We start from the raw sequence: 16945 nt of genomic DNA on the forward strand, positions 1-16945 counted from the left end.
AAAATTCTGAGCGGCACTACAATTGCGCTCGTCACCTTGAGACATAAGATGTTAAGTCTCATTTGCCCAGTAATTTCACTAGCTACGGCGCCCTTCAGACCGAAACACAGTAATGCTTACACATTACTGCTTCACGGCAGAAATAGGCGCCGTTGTGGTACCCATAATCTAGCCGGCATCCTGTGCAAAGGAGCCTCCCACTGGTAAATGTATTACCTAGACACGATTCATATATTGGATGTAGCACCTTAATACAAACTAATTTGTTATGTATAAAACAGACATTGTAAAATACTCAATATTTGATTGAAAAGAGTGTCCGTTGAGTTTCTTGTGTGTTCTTCTCACGAGCTCTACTTTTTCCGAACATATGTTAGATTCAGTAAACTAAATATTTATAGTGACGATTCAAAAGCGCGAAGTTTAAACCTAATTGAATAAAGTTTATTTCACTTTGACTTCTGACTTTGGTAGGTTATGATTCCAGTGGCCATTTTGGAGACCCCAACTTCCGAATGGTATGGTTGCTTCAATGATTGGTTCCATCGTATGGAAAAATGTGTAAAATTTCGCTGAGAATACTTCGAAAAGCAATAAATACATTTTTAAATATTAATGTTGTGCCACTTCCTTGATTCCCGAAATTTTCAGTGCCGCCCTCGAACCTACATGATGAGAAGTATCAGCACTATCTTTACTCGACAATTGTTTATAGATCACATGTTATGCTAAAGAAGAAAACACATTTTTTCCTGATAAAAGACTCAGTATCAAGACAGTTATCTAGTCAGTAACTGACTCGAGTTCATCGAATTATTTTATCGAGCTCCTAGATACGATGATCCAATCATAGCTGTATCAGATGGTATCTTTACACCTGTGTCTTGTCGCAACCTGATAATGTCTACACAATTTCTGTGAAACATCTTAATGTAGAACAAACGCGTCAACTAGTGGCAATGATAAAGGAGTTGTTCTAACATGGGCCACCTCTTTGTACGTTACTAGATATTGCATCAGATTATGATTTTTTTATATATTTTGTCGTATTTATCAAAAACAGCTGTAGTACATCACCATTTTTTGGGAGTAGCTTTAACATGGCAACATAAAAGGCTAAGATGGAATCGTAGATTTGCTATTATTTAATAAAATAATTTTTTTTATTTAAAAATAAGGGATGAGACGAGCAGGACGTTCAGTTGATGGTAACTTATATGTCTTGCCCGATGCAGTGACGCTCAGGATTCTTCAAAAACCCAAAAATTCTGAATGGCATTACAAATGCGCTCGTCACCTTGAAACAAGATATTAAGTCTCATTTGCCCAGTAATTTCACTAGCTGCGGCGCCCTTTACACATTACTGCTTCACGGCAGAGATAGGCGCCGTTGTGGTACCCGAAATCTAGCCGGCATACTATTATGTTCTGTCCTTATTATTATTTTTTTTTTTCAAGAGGAATAATTAATAAATAAATAAATAAAACTTTTATTTGGAACAATTTAATAAAGATAATACAAACAAGTAAAAACGATGATAGCTGCAAAAGTATAAACTGCAGCGCAGCTAACAACGACCTTCTCCGAATACAATAAGGAATGATGGTCCATGCACAAAGATCTAAATAGTAAACGATCTAAAGAGTACGGTAATTGATAACAAGACATTAAAAAATAGTAAAGGATATGTCATTTGAAATATGGTGTGAGCTATTTTATTAGTTGTTATTATGCTGAGGTTTCGTTCATATAACGAAGCGCGCTTTTATAAGACACTAGTGGACCCAACAGACGTTGTCCTGTACACACGTCTTAAATTTGAAAAATCTGTCCAGCCGTTAGGAGGAGTTCACTAACATACACATGAGCAGGAGAATTATATTACATGGACGTAATTGACAATCTAAACCAATCTCAAATTCACTGAAACAAATAAAAAGTCATCAAAATCGGTCCAGCTGTTTAGGATGTAGTTTAATTGGGAATCTAAACCATTCATGAATCCACCCGAAGACACACATCAATCTCAAATTCACTGGAACACACAAAAATCTCATCAAAATCGGTCCAGCCGTTCAGGAGGAGTTCAGTGACATACACACGCACACAAGAATTATATATATTAAGATTGGACGTTACATGAACTTGCAATTTACTGTTTATAAAAATGTGCATTTTATTACTAATATATAATATATATATAATTTTAATGCATACCTAATAATTATATAAAATTGTGCAATGGCTTTATTACTAATATATTATAATTTTAATGGATACCTCCCTCATCCTAATTATATTACCTAACTTAGATTAAGGAATGGTCTCCGCTGCGCTCCAACTAGATACCGTATTACCTAAGAACAATAGCTTTATTATTACGGCAACTTTATATTGTAGTGTGTATTGGCTTTTTTGTAATGATGCTTGTGTGCGTGGCATCTTGACACTCAATGGCATCTTTCAGATTTTGTAACTTAAATACGCTTGGTGTTATTTTACATTGAAATTAATAAAATTCAAAAAACTTATGATATGTGGTCCCAGTATCTTTCTTATTTCATGTAGTATTATTTTGACAAAGTTTAACTGCGCAACCCGGCATTTTCGTTTCAATTATTAGCAATGTTTAACAGAACATGTGGCACGTCAACGTCACACATTGCTCGAGACTGACTCGAGTACACCCACTTAGGCGTAGTATAAGTTGCAGCACATTGCGACTACGCCTGCGGTATGTAGTTGGAAAGCAGCTGCGACCAATCCTTAATCTAAGTTACCTAATTAATATTATTATGAATATTACGTACTTATGTCAATTGTCAGGCTCAGACAGGTTAGACGTGACAGTGACAACTGACATACACATATTTTATATTCTTGCATATATTGCGTTGACTGATTATTAAAATATGGAACTAGATGTATTTTAGTGGAATTTCGGGTGATTAATATCCTTTCAAGTGCCCGACGTACAAGGTCGTGGCCCGCGGCTCTCCTGTCCTCCTCTCCAATATAAATTCTCATCTAATAACATTACTGCGTAGATATTTGATCGCGAGGCGTAAAACAATGTTAACCAGGGATCAAGTCATATGCAAATACAGAAAGGGAAAATAGATTCAGATGTAACAAAGTTCCAACGTGAAATCGATTTGGACGCGGTGTGGATTTACTTTGAACAGAATGCGTCGCGCATGACTTGTTGTTTAAAGTATTCAATGTGATATGGCCTTATGCATGTGAGATGGTCACGATTTTAGAACGTTGCGACTTTTCACATACACTTTTATTAAATTCTCATTGATACTCAAATGAATGTAAGATGTATCACAATTATGTGAAGCATTCTATTTCTTTTTATCAGAATTCTTCTCTGTTCAAACATCGGCTGTTGTGAGAATCAATAGAACTTCCAAACGAACTGCGTAGTACTTTTTTTTATATACAAGAAGGGGCTAACGGGCAAGAGTTTCACTGGATGAGGAGTGGTGTGTCAACCGCCCATGGACATCCGGAACAACAGGTGTCAAGAGATGCTTTGCGGGCCTTTAAGGTAAGGCAGTAAGCTCTTTTCTTGAAGGTACTTAAGTCGTATCGTTTCGGGAAAACAGCAGCCGGTAATTGATTCCACAATGTAACTGAACGAGGTAAGAATTTCTTGCAAAACGCGCGGTTGTGAATGCCAGACGTCAACGTGATGCGGCTGGTATTTAACATTTTGACGCACTGCCCGGTGGTGAAATTTAGTTAGCCATTAGTTTAGCCGTTAGATTCAACCTGAACAGCTCTTTTGAGCACTACCTGTGATAATTGTGATAGAAGATGCAAGGGAGTACCCACATCTCTACGGAAAGCCAAAGAATGAGACTAATCGGAGATGACTTCATCGTTGATGATTCGAGCCGCTCTTCGTTGTATGCGGTCAAATGGAAGAAGAAGTGAGGAAGAAGCGCCCACCCAGAGGTGAGAACAGTTCTTTCAGCAACATACTGTTAATAAATAAAAACTTATAAAGAAATACCTAAATGTAAATATTTAAGGGAATAAAGCTACAAATAAAATTATAGGAAAATAAAGTTACACTATAAATATTTATAATAGACAACCTCAACTCTTTGGTGATCCCATATTTATGGCAAACATTATATAAACATTAACGGTGTTATTACGAAAAAGTTAAACACGTGTTGAACACTTGTTTTAAAAAAGCTTTATTACAAATCTGTGTCTTTTTGTTGTTAAGCACCAATCTTTAGACGTCGCTTAAATAGTTAGACAGTGTTTAACAAAACACGTGTCTAAGCCATGTTTAATTTATTTTTTTAGTAAAACCGTATATTTTTGAAGTTTAGATACACCTTTTAAGATGCGCGCGCATCACTGTAACACTAAAGTAACAGGGTGAAGTTGGTTCCTAAAATTATGTGACGTTTGCGACGTTATTTTTATTGGGATATTATAAGGATTATTAGGATAGGCAAAAGGTTCAAGCCCGTACTCGTTATTAAATAATTAACTGTCAAAACCATCGTTGCAAGATTTTTACAACATTGTTCTTTTTACAAACGTAGAACGAGGAATAAATAATTTTTAGGATTTTTGCTTGGTTAGGCCAAAGAAGTATAACTTCTTGCCTGCATACATAAGAACACACACAATTTTCTAATTGTCATCCACCTCACTATTATTAGTACAACCAGGTGACCTACATTGTCAATACGCCTACATTATAACGTGCATATTAAAAATGAGAGATTCGAACAAAGACAATAGTAGATTGCATACAGAATGAGACTGACCAAAAGCGGCTTGCAAGATTATTGTGGAGATGAATGATGTGAGCTCTACTTCTAGGTTTGTTTATATCTCATTTGATGATATCTCATTTGTGGGAAACGTATAACACTGGTCGCAACAAAAGAAACAATAGGAAGGGGGGGAGGGGTCCGCCTGCTCTAGCCATTATGATGATAATGTTGGAAGCCTTAGCATTTATATCGGCCAAGGCCTTTTAATATATGCAGCGAAATTCTGTATCGCAACACGAACAATCAGTTCGTTGACAACATCCGACATGTTAAAAGAAGTTCACTTTGCAATTAAATAAAAGTCTATCTTTAAATATATACAAAAAAATTAGTGTCACGTTGTTTGTCCGCGATGAACTCTCTTGAAACTACAGAACCGATTTTAATAAAATTTTGCACTCTGTGTGTATTTATCCAACTTGAGAGATAGGAAACTTTTTACTTCGACTCGCGACCACTTCTTTTAATCTCTATTTCTGTATGAATAATAATCCTATGAAATTCTTGGCGCACACTTTGACAGTTCTGCTGTGACATTATTAATTAATTACAAGAACAGAGAATAACTTAATAAATTTTGTTACGATTGAACATATACAAATTTATAACACAAAATATTTTAAATTGTAATATCAAATTTTTGTGCATTTGTTAAGGTGAAGCGATGCGCACCACCGGCCACCAGCTAGTATGAATATATTATATTAACAATTTAGTCTCGTGCCAGAATTTGGCGAGTCAACATCTCCTGAGGATGCCTCGTGTAGAGGCAAACCACGTGTCGAATTGATTGAAGGCGAATCTTAGCGGAATTTACACTCAAGAAGGCTCATAACATTTCGATAATTATGGATTTCAGATAAATTACGCCAATTTAATATTTATTTTTATTATAAAGTGATAACCCCCTCACTTCTGGGATTAATTATACACATTAATACTGTAACCAAAAATTTAAGAACTATCGGGTTCCGTCCGAGCGCTCTTACCAACCGTTCGAGTCTTAAATTTACCTAACCTAATTCTTAAATTTTAGTATACCTCGCTCAACTCTCAGGTTTTGGCTACATCAACAGGATCTACTTTACAGTTGATAACATGATCAACCCCAATAATTGCATATATATTAGGAAATTGAATTGAGATATCGCTCTTTATAATATAAGCAATTTGTGATTTTGAAGTGATATCACCCTCACTTCTGGGATTTATTATTATGAACGATACGGGACGCGAACCCGCGACTTCATAAATGTTGGATGCAATTTAATTTGTGTAATTAACGGGGAGGGTTAGCAGAAAACAAGCAAACGAGGTGTTTTTAGACAAGTTTTGTGGTGAAAATGTAGCATTTGGAGCTACGAACACCACTTAATCCTGTTACACATTTCCTTAAGTCTTATTTGTAGGTTTCTAATGCTTGCTGTTGGTTATAGTTAACACTGCCGAGCCTTTTTAAACTACCACTTTTTAAACAAGTTTATTGGCATGGCATGACGCATTTTTATGGTACTACTCTCAGAAAAGTTATTCTAATAGCTTGTACTTTTTTGTGTAGGTGCATTTATTCAAATTAGTAATGAATAACGAGGATTTTAAGCATAGAAAACTGTTAGAACCTGTTAAAATGTAACGTTTTCCACGAAAGAATTTTGAAAATATTGGCATTTAGATATCCTTAATCCGAGAAAAATATTGCACAATAAATGTTTAGAATGGTACAACGTTATGTACGGGCAACCAACACCGTGAGGTAAGAGTGAAGAAAATTAATTAATTCACAACTACTTTCGGTAAGCCTGTCGGAGTGTAGATAAGGGTCTTCGACGTTGGAGGTGAACTTAAGTACAAAGCCGTGACATAGAATGTTGCAAAACTTAAATATTTGCACGCTCTCATACTTTACGCTTAATCTACTTAAAGTTTTGCACGTTCTATGCTCGCGTGTAGTCTAACCCCCTTATTCATAATAGTCTGCTAACTTAATGCATATCTAATTCTCACTCTGTCTTCTTCGATTGACCTAATTCAGAATGAGAATAAAACTCCTTCGCGGCTGTTTAAAGTTATCGGACCATTATGAATGAGGGGGTAATAGACTAAACAGTTGATCGGATTTAGTCCGGCCGAACCAATGTACGCGGTCTGGTAGTGGTCCAATCATATTAGATGGTATGTCGGAATATCCGTCGCACAAAATTAATATTATTACCGTCCGGACCGAATTGGTGCGAGGCGCTCAGCGCAAGTTGATTAAAGTTGTGACTTCCATTATTAGATTAAAAAATAATAAAAGATAAGAAATAAATCTATCGGTTTTTATTAATTGGGATGGTTTCGAAGGTTACGTTTTAATTCCCGTAGACTATTGGAAAATATATCTTAGAATATAATCTTAAAGGAGACGGGGATTTCTGGGCCAAAATGTAATAAGTTGAGATATGGTTTAAAAAAAATGTCATATTTTCTATTTCAAAATATAGAAAATTACCCTAATTCACAATATAGAAAACGAGAAATCTTAAAATTATGTTTTCATTATCTTAAAATTCACGATTAAAATGGGATATCGATTACTATTTAATCGATTGATGTGAATGAGTTTATACAATTCAACCTAAAACCACTTGCAACAGATGACTGATTCAATAAAAGAACCTAAATAAAAACATTGTAATTAACATAGCATAATGTCATTAGTTGACAAAAATTAAATATCAACTTAATATTATATAGAAATCGATCGAAGAAAAAGTCGATTCTGAATCTGGTTCTGTATTTTTAATCTGTGCTGACAGTGACAGACACGAGAATTGTCTAGAATGTCAATTGTCAATCACTCGTTTCAAAGTATCGTTTGTGCGTACCTATGCGATTTGTCATTTCCCGTTGTTTTATAGATATTTCACTTCTTTTTATTTGACTTATGATATTGCAAAACTTGTACGATCATTATCGTACAACAAAAAAACAATCGCATTTCAAAATCAGCTATTTTAATATAGATTGTTGCCCATATATTGCATAAACTCAATTTTACAAAACCTCCTATAACTCAGCTTTCAGATTGCCAAAAATCCTCAAATTCTCAGTGATGCTTTTTTATTTTTTATGCTATTTATTGACACTTAATTTCATTCTTTTACATCTTGGCCCAATAATGTATGAAAGGGTATCCGTCTCCTTTATCTCATTGTATTTGCCAAAGCAGTCGTGGTAGAGGTGAAAATGACTAAGTGTTCGATAGCGTGGTATATCATGAATATGAATGTTTATTTCCGAATGATGGTAGGTTATGTGCATTTTTCAATGTATGTTTTGGGTAGGTATATATATCCTGATAAATATAAAACGTTGACTTGCACCCAAGTAGAGGCTATGCCTAGTTTGGGACCTATGTTAATATTAGTAAAAAAAAGGTTTTTTTTAATCCATTCATAGGTCGTCCTATATTATATATTAGCATTTAATTAAAAAAAAAAGTAATAATGTGCTATGATGATATGAAATATAAAGCCAAACGAATTTCAGACACAGTTTAAATTTCATATCAAACGAAAGCTCTCTTTGATAAAAACGAAGCATTTCAGCTTGTAATTGAGTTTTATTTGAGCGAGCAAGTGGTTTCAGCAGTAAATTAAATTCGTGTACGTCCTTACATCTGACGAATTAAATTCACCCAGACAATGATACGTTCTGCTACGAAATTATTATTTTTGTTTTGGCTTAGATTCAAAAGAATCACTAATTATATTCAATCTTTATAGTAACAAAACAAAACCGCAAGCGTTTATTTATTATTCGTAGTCAATTATTGCTTGAAATAAAAAAATAAAAAAAAATGTGACTCAACATTTCGTGAAATTTCAATACTTTAGTTGCTTGAATACTATTAAAGTGTACATGCGTTTATTGTGAACATGTAAAGAAACAGGCTAAAACCTTGCCCTTAAGCATACCTATATATAATACAGGAAAAATGAAAGGCGTGCAGTCACTATTGTCTGAAAGTATATATAGCATTTGTACTTACTGCCAATGGAAGGGTCCTGTAATGCCTTCCTTGAGTCGGTCCTTAAGGGAACGCTGCCGGGAAGGTCCCGGCCCGGGGGGAAGAGCGCCCGCACCGGGAGGCACCGCAGCGGGGGGGACGCGCCCCGGCGAAGACATGGCGACACCGCAACAGTTCTTAGGGACGCACTAGCAAGCACCGCACATAAACATCACAGCACTGCACCGTTAAACAGCATTAGGACGCGTGCTGCAACACACCAGAACAACGAAAGCAACATAAATAAAACATAAGCGAAGCGGATGGTGTACAACTAAAGCACAAGGTGATAAAGCAAACGTGTTTGAAATAAAAAAAAAGTAATATTTATGGAAAACAATACACATCACTAGTTCCACTTTATAAAAGTTATAACAAATCTATCAAAATGTTAGGAAGTAGCTTTATGTGCATAATTTTCCAAAAATAATGATGCAGATTCATCAGGGATACAACAGTTAACAATGATTAGGAATTCATTTGCAAATAGACTGTGTTTTAATTTGAGTATTACTATCACGGAGCAGAGAGAATTTAGTACAACGACATTACAACCTACTCCTACAGTTATCGCTTACACAAGTGTCGACATGTCGTAAGATAACTGTAATTATTACCGATAGGTAATATCAGAATTATATCTGCCACGCGAGAAAAGCAAAATAGTGAGGCATACCGAATGGGTGAAAGAGCATGCGTTTCAATTTAAAAAATAACGCCAGATAGTGGGAGCGGCATTGCCAATATCGCGCACTCGCTCACACTGCTCACTGTTTTAAGGGATATATTGACGTGTCTCCGTCATATATATTACAATGCACTGCTAACCCTTATTATCTGGCTGTTATTGGTTTAGACCCTTTTTTAACACATGCGTGTTATATAATATGTGTATATATAATCATAATGTCGTCGATAGCAAATTAGTATGCGCCATAAGTCTTTGGCACAAAGCGCAACCGTTTATCGGACATAAAAAAGTCGCTCATTCTGAAGATCTTGATAAGGAAAAAATTGGACACTATAATATAAGTCATTAAATTGACACCAATCCTTTACCAATGCGCATAGTCTCAAATAATCAAAGCTTCCGTTACATTCAAACAGACATACATACCAAGCTAATAAAAGTGAAACAGAACCTTAAAATTATTGTCATCGGTCTTTGATAAGTGCAGTTTCAATTCAATAAATTTAAAGTGCGTTAAAATCATGGTTATAGTTTCCGTTACATGATAATACGTAAGAAGCGTGTTATTCAAAAGTTTTTGCACAGCACGACTTAAGGCAATAGTATGGATAGGCAAGGCCTAATATTATCAACACTACAATGTAATCGCCTATTTGAACTAAAGGTGCAATCTATCGTAACTACATTGTAACTGTGTGTGTTCCACGAAGTGTAACCGACTCGATCGATCCTCGTAAAGGTCAGCACCGCAACATTATTCACTGTTATGTGCCACGTCATCTATCTGTCACTGGCAAAATGTCTAATAGTTTAAATTAAAAAAATGTCTATATTGTTCTATCACTGCGTCGAAGACTGAGCTCGAATATATTTATAGCATTATAACGCCTGCAATTTTCCTGCCAGCAAATGTTATGTTAGTGCTTTACATTTTCGACAGGCGTTAATTTTGTAATTTATGATTGTATTTTGCGGCCTTACAAATATACTCGGTATAAAGTTATACCTGAGAATATGCAGTATATTACATACCAATAGAAATTTTGCTTATGATTGGTTTATTCGGACGTATAAAGTCTCCCGCGTTTGTTTCAAGGCTGCCTTTACGTTCAGAAAACTTTAAAATTATCATTCATGTATTGACAGTTATGTCAGTGATATAGTCAACATTTTGCATATTCTTGGTTTATTATCAGTTATAACTTTATACCAAGTTTTTTTGTCAGGCAGTTGGATTCAATTTAAATATATACAATTTGATATTTTGCTATGGCGTCATGCATTCAGTAACATGAATATCAGTATTATTATAGTTGTACAGAGTTGTTCGCTGTAGAGTTTAGAGCTTGGCTTATAGTCTTTTTTCCGACGAACGACATAATTTAAGAAATATTACGAGATTTCATTTACGATGTAAGTCTCCTTTTTGTTCAAAGCAATTGTCAATCAAATGTTACCTGTATGTATGTTTAATTAATATTAAACCTTGGAAATTCCTCTACATAATATTGTCAGATTATGGGTCAGGATGACAAGAACATTAAGGTGAACCGTCTGTTTTAAATAATCTGACGTACTTGAGTATTTTAAAAGCGCTATGAGAGTGTTCACTGAACATCTCCTCCAAATGTCTAACGCGCTGGAAAAATATATTTTTCTTTTCCTAATTTCTACCCCTTCGTATATCCCCACCATGCGAACCGAAGTCAACATAAAATGAAAGAAGAAGAAATTACAAAAATAAGTTGAAAATATCTCAAACACAAATAAAGATTGTTTAAACCTAAAATAGTATTAAAAAACAGGAATAAAGCGTTGGAACGGTTAACCAAAAAGGCACATGTTCTGGCACAAAGTGAGATTGCTTCATTTTAAATGGACAGAAGACACCAGTAAAAATAATGCGTCTCTGGTTTGTTAATTACTCCAAGGTAGCTAACTGTATTATTCACGAGCGCCGGCAGTGTCCCGTCGCGTGCTAAGAACCCTCCTTATCACACCGTAGTACATCATTACAGACACAACTATAGGAAGAACAATCATTAAGTAACCGGGTCACGGAGGTTAAGAGCTGGCACATTTGTTGACCTTTCAATTACGTATCAACGAAGGAGTGCTAATTACACTGTAAAACGGCCAACTTTACATGGATTATAAAGTAAATATAAGATGAACAAGTGGACTTTTTATGAAAATAAGGGACGAGACACGCCTTGCCCATTGCAATGCAGTGCCGCTCAGGAATCTTAAAAACCCAAAATCATTTGCCCAGTAATTTCACTAGGTAAAGCGCCATTCGGACCGAAACACAGTAATGTTTATACATTACGGTAGAAATAGGCGCCGTTGTGGTACCCATAAACTAGCCGGCATCCTGTGCAAAGGAGCCTCCCACTGACTTTACTCACGTAAAACTTAGCTGAGTGCGATAAAACACGAACTTGACTTGTGCATTGGGCTGTGTTAGCTTAAGCTCAGCATTATTTCAACATCAATTGACTATAAAAACGTAACCAAAGATTAGGTACGCTAAGTCTAAACTCAGCTAAGTTTTAAGTAAGTCTAAGTAAGCTCTATAGATCTCAGCCTTACTAGCGCAAACATGTTGTTCATCACGCCGGATAAAGACATTACAATCTATAGAAAGGGAATTAATATCGATACCTCAGTTACAAAGAGTAACAATTCAGAAAACGGTTCCAAAAAAAAAACTGGAGTTGTTACTGTTTGAAACGAAAATATCCTAGACTTTATATAGAAAGAGCACGTTATAAGCTCAAACACAGTTGGGATGTGTTTATTAAGACGTTGCGTTTGTCCATCTTGCGGCATCATCACCATTGCGGTTCAATGGTTCTGTCTGGTGAAATACCATGCATTGAAAAATTCTGATGGCAATTTGTTCGACTCACCATAATACTATGATACATACATTCTGTGTACAAATAAGTGATTTGTTCTTTAAAAAAAACCATAAATATACGTAAAAAAGAATTAAAAATTTCCCTCAACTACTCATACATATACTTACATCATTAGATGTATTTAATTTAATAGGATCAGTATATTTTACAAATCGGTCCATAAACGACGGAGATATGAGGTAGCAAACATACAAAAAAAACAACATACAGTCGCATTGAGATCATCGTTCTCATCATCATCAGTCGGAAGGCGTCCACTGCTGGCCAAAGGCCTCCCCCAAAGATCTCCAAGACGCAAACGATTGGTCCTACGCTGCCCTCATCCAATGTTTTGCGGCGATCTTGACAAGATCGTAGGTTCCCCTTGTGGGGGGCTTAAGAACACTGCGTCTTCCGGTACGTGGTCGCCATTCAAAGACTTTACTGCCACACCGGCTACCGCATTGAGAACCCCTTTTTTGAAGTAGGTTAATAAGAAATCCAACATCTACAATTCTTAATTATTGTCATAATCTACTGAACCTATTAGGTTCAGTAGAAAAGCACATTAAATGTGCTATTCTTACCTCTGAATAGTACCGACGAAGTATGCTTATAAATACAGTACAGAGGACGGTATACGAATAGCCCATAGACAAGAAAGAGAAATATTTACCGTAGTTACATTATTGACAGTGCTTGTGTACATACATTACAATCATTAAGAGGAAAATTTAAAGAAAAACACATCGAAATGTATATTAATCGTGCAGTTGAAACTGTTGCACATGAATATATTCTTGATAATCTAAAGTATGTTCCAAGGCACATTAGCGGTTTTTTCGAAACTGTGATAATTATTATATTAACAGCAGGAACAAACATAATCCTGTAGTACCTACTACTTGATTAAGTTGTTGGCAATACTGGCGTCGAGAAGACACTGCGGTTCATAGAGGCTTGAAGACGAGCTATAAGTATGAGTGGCGAATACAATAGTTCTGGACGCGACGTTACTAGGACTCATTAGGACTAGACAAATAGCCACTCTTTCCAAAAAAATAAAAATAGGATATGATATATTGCAATCGATATAGCTGTTCAGTTGATCCTGAACACAAAGGTCGTGTACAAGCGCTTGACACAAATCCCAACGAAACTGCTGAAAATCAAATTTCATTGAAAATCTAGTGAAGGTGCAGAGACGGAAAGAGGCGAGCCGCTATCGATCGGCCCTAACCTCCACCCGAGCTTCTCCATCCTCCCCAGCCTTCCACTCTCCTCCCTCGCCACCCCCACCCCGCGCCTGCCAACCCAGGCCTCGTGCCTTACGTAAGCCCAGCTGATCGGCCATCCCAGCCAGCCTGTAACCTTGACAACGATCTCCGGGCAAGCGCTTTTGAACTTTGTATGAAACATGAAATAAAAGCCAGTTCTGCTAGATGCGAGCTCTCAGCTATAGCTGTATGTTTCATACACGAAGCTCGCGTTGTGTTTGTGTTTTAAATGAATGTTTTTGTTCAAATAATTTGAATATACGGTCGTTAATCATCGGTCGAAAGTATTTCCAATACTTAATTACATCTATGTGCGCACAATATGTATTGGCATTAGTATTATCCGAGTTTTTCTGGATAATAAAGTTTAATGACAGTATATAAAAAATAACTTTGCTAGATTTCTAAGCCGTACGGTAACCTAGCTGAAGAAACCGATCAAAATATTTTATAACTAATTGCAATTAACATCGATTTTTGTTTTCAGTCACTTTGTCAATACACCATTTTCTCAAAAACGCGTCGATCAATGTCTTATGGTCAATACCAACAATATTCCGATTCTTTTTCTGTACATTTCTGGTTTTTATATTTATAGTTTTATGTATCTCCCTAATTTTGATATAGTGTTCACAATACTCATTTATTTATTTACAGTATTTCTGGATTGAAGCATCTTCAGAATTAGTTATGTCCCATACCCGGTAGTAGATTTGTAAAGACATAGGGGCGTGCTAACGAATACATGCACACACCAAAAAGTTGAATATTCTTACGGCATTTAACATTTACCACATGGAGTGTACAGACGATTCTTTCGGGATTTTCAGCGGCCGAATTCTACTACCGAATATAACGTCAAAATGCTAGGTTCCACCCGCAATATACATATATATGGTCAAACAACTTGGTCCAAATTAGCTGGAACATATAAGAACATTTTCAAAGTAACTGTCATCATTATATTACACACTGACAGTCCACTAATTGTCATACAATATTTTGCATGCAAATATAAACCAAGCTGTTTTTATGATTTTTATTATTTATTTGCTATCAGCAAATTGGGTTATAAATCAAGTTTGTCGATGGTACACAGACCTTGAAAAAATGTCTTGAGTTTTCATATAAAGTGAACTTTTCCCCAACCTAATATTATGCGACCACCCAATAAATACGAGCTCTCGGGCTGTCAAGAATGAGCGTGGGCATTACCGCGTATCATTCCCTCGGGAACTACAGCCGACACATTCATTTCCCGATCGTTGCAACATGAGCTGAGAATTCATTCCATTACCTGTTTGCTTCATAAGGGGATTTAAATAGAGCAAAACAAAAATGCAATTTCGATTTATATAGATGAGCGCGCGGGGAACTCTGCAATCGAGTGCATCTATTTGGTGAATTTTGTAGTTTTTGTTTGATTAAAAATGATAACAATTTTTTTTTTATTTATGCTGGTTAAGTTTTTAGAAAATGAAATGCCCTATACAATGACGTGATTTTAATTCCAAAATAATTATCCAGTATAGAGCTAGCTCGAAAATAAGAAATTTAGATAGAGTCACTTTCAGAAATTTTGTCATCATGAAAAGTACTGTAATTTAAAAATTGTTCCTTCAGTATTTTTTTTTTCGCTAGACTTTAGGCTTGAGAATTTTTTTTTCATATTATGTACTACATAGATCTAAACATTTGTTTGAAGTTTAAAAAAAAATAACAATTTTCGTTTAATGTCTTATACAAGCTTGTTAATACAAGCTTATAAAACAAAGTGCCTGTGCATATACGTCAGCTATAAGCTGCTTTAGCTTTTTCACCGACTTCAAAAAAGGTGGAGGTTCTCAGTTCGTCGGTTATTTTTTTATGTTTGTTACCTCACAACTTTCGACTGGGTGAATCGATTTTGATAATTATTTTTAATTTGAAAGCTGGTGTTTCCAGTATGGTCCCATTGTTTGGTCCAGATCTCACAATGGCATCCATGATAAAACCATAAAAGTCTTATTATTTTATTTATTTGCTATAAGTATGTGCGCGACAAATGGATGAATAACTCAATATTGCGCCAACCGATTTCGATGATTCTTTTTTATTGGAAGTATAAAATATTTCAAAGGTATTTTGGAAAGAGTTTGATTCGGTTCTGATTATGGAATCCATGACAAAGTAAGGGCAATCTTCAATTCTTAGGAGAAAATTAACGATACTCGGCCTTTAACTATATACATTGTTGTAGGTGAGATGCGCTTGTGTCGCACGCGCAACGTGACGAGGTGAGAGGCGCTGCGGGATCGATTCCAAAAATAACAATAATTGTAACCAGAGTTAGAATAATTAATTAGATTAATTAGATTCTATAAAATAAGCAATTATTATTTACTTTTTTGTGCATATTATATCTATTGTTTTGGAATAGTTTTTTTTTAATTTGGTAGTTTTCATGATAATTTTGTTTTAATGTTTAAGCCGACTCCAAAAAGGGAGGAATTAGTCTACTTATTTGGTTAATTATTTTGCGGATCGGTGTCACTTATGAAGCGAAAGGAATCCCTTAAATTCGAAAGCATACTTCCAGATTGCCACGATTTAAAATATACCGTACTCATCATATTTTAAATTTCATTACATATTGTAGCAATTTCGATAGTTTCACCAACTAATTAAACACATGTGAATCCAGAAACATTAGATCATTTATAGATACGTCTAGACAGACTGTGACAGCTGTGCCGTCGAAAAAAATTAAGGTTGACAGTTAACCTCCATTTTGAACAATGCAACATTAACACAAAGTGACATACAAATTGCGAGTGTAAGACGTAGCTTGTCACACACTGAAGTAATAAGCCTGGCCTGTTTTCATCGGTTGTCTAGCAGCAAGAGGCTCTATCTAGTCCTATAAATTATCTATCTTACTAAAAGTATCATTTTATTGGCTACGGTAACTTTTAAGTTATAAGTGTTTATCTATACAAACTATATTATAAAGAGGTAGAGTTTGAATTTTGAAAAGATCTTAGTTTAATTTATTTCACATCTTAATACATATAAATTACGTGTCACGTTGTTTGTCCGCGATGGAATCCTAAACTAATGAACGGATTTTAATGGTGATTACTCCATCGAGTGCAGTTTAGCTAACTATTTTTATTTTCAATATTTGTTTTGTATGAACATATTTTCTATGAAAGAATGTATTGACGCACGG

The 16945-nt window shown here is 35.4% G+C and overlaps 1 protein-coding gene across 5 annotated transcripts in view; it reads right to left on the reverse strand.

The window, feature by feature from the left end:
- The window catches only part of LOC126971093 (TLD domain-containing protein 2), a 173633-nt gene that overhangs the window by 145244 nt on the left and 11444 nt on the right, over window positions 1-16945 (reverse strand). For 3 of the 5 annotated variants that reach the window (XM_050817228.1, XM_050817222.1, XM_050817221.1), the window contains exon 2: window positions 8846-9073. The exons of the other annotated variants lie outside the window; for them this stretch is intronic. In XM_050817228.1, the coding sequence (XP_050673185.1) occupies window positions 8846-8982 (137 nt within the window). In that variant the 5' untranslated portion in view covers window positions 8983-9073. The remainder of the gene's footprint in view (window positions 1-8845; window positions 9074-16945) is intronic. 5 annotated transcript variants of the gene reach the window in all.

This window comes from Leptidea sinapis, chromosome 23 (genome assembly GCF_905404315.1).
Source record: "Leptidea sinapis chromosome 23, ilLepSina1.1, whole genome shotgun sequence".
Lineage (NCBI taxonomy): Eukaryota > Metazoa > Arthropoda > Insecta > Lepidoptera > Pieridae > Leptidea > Leptidea sinapis.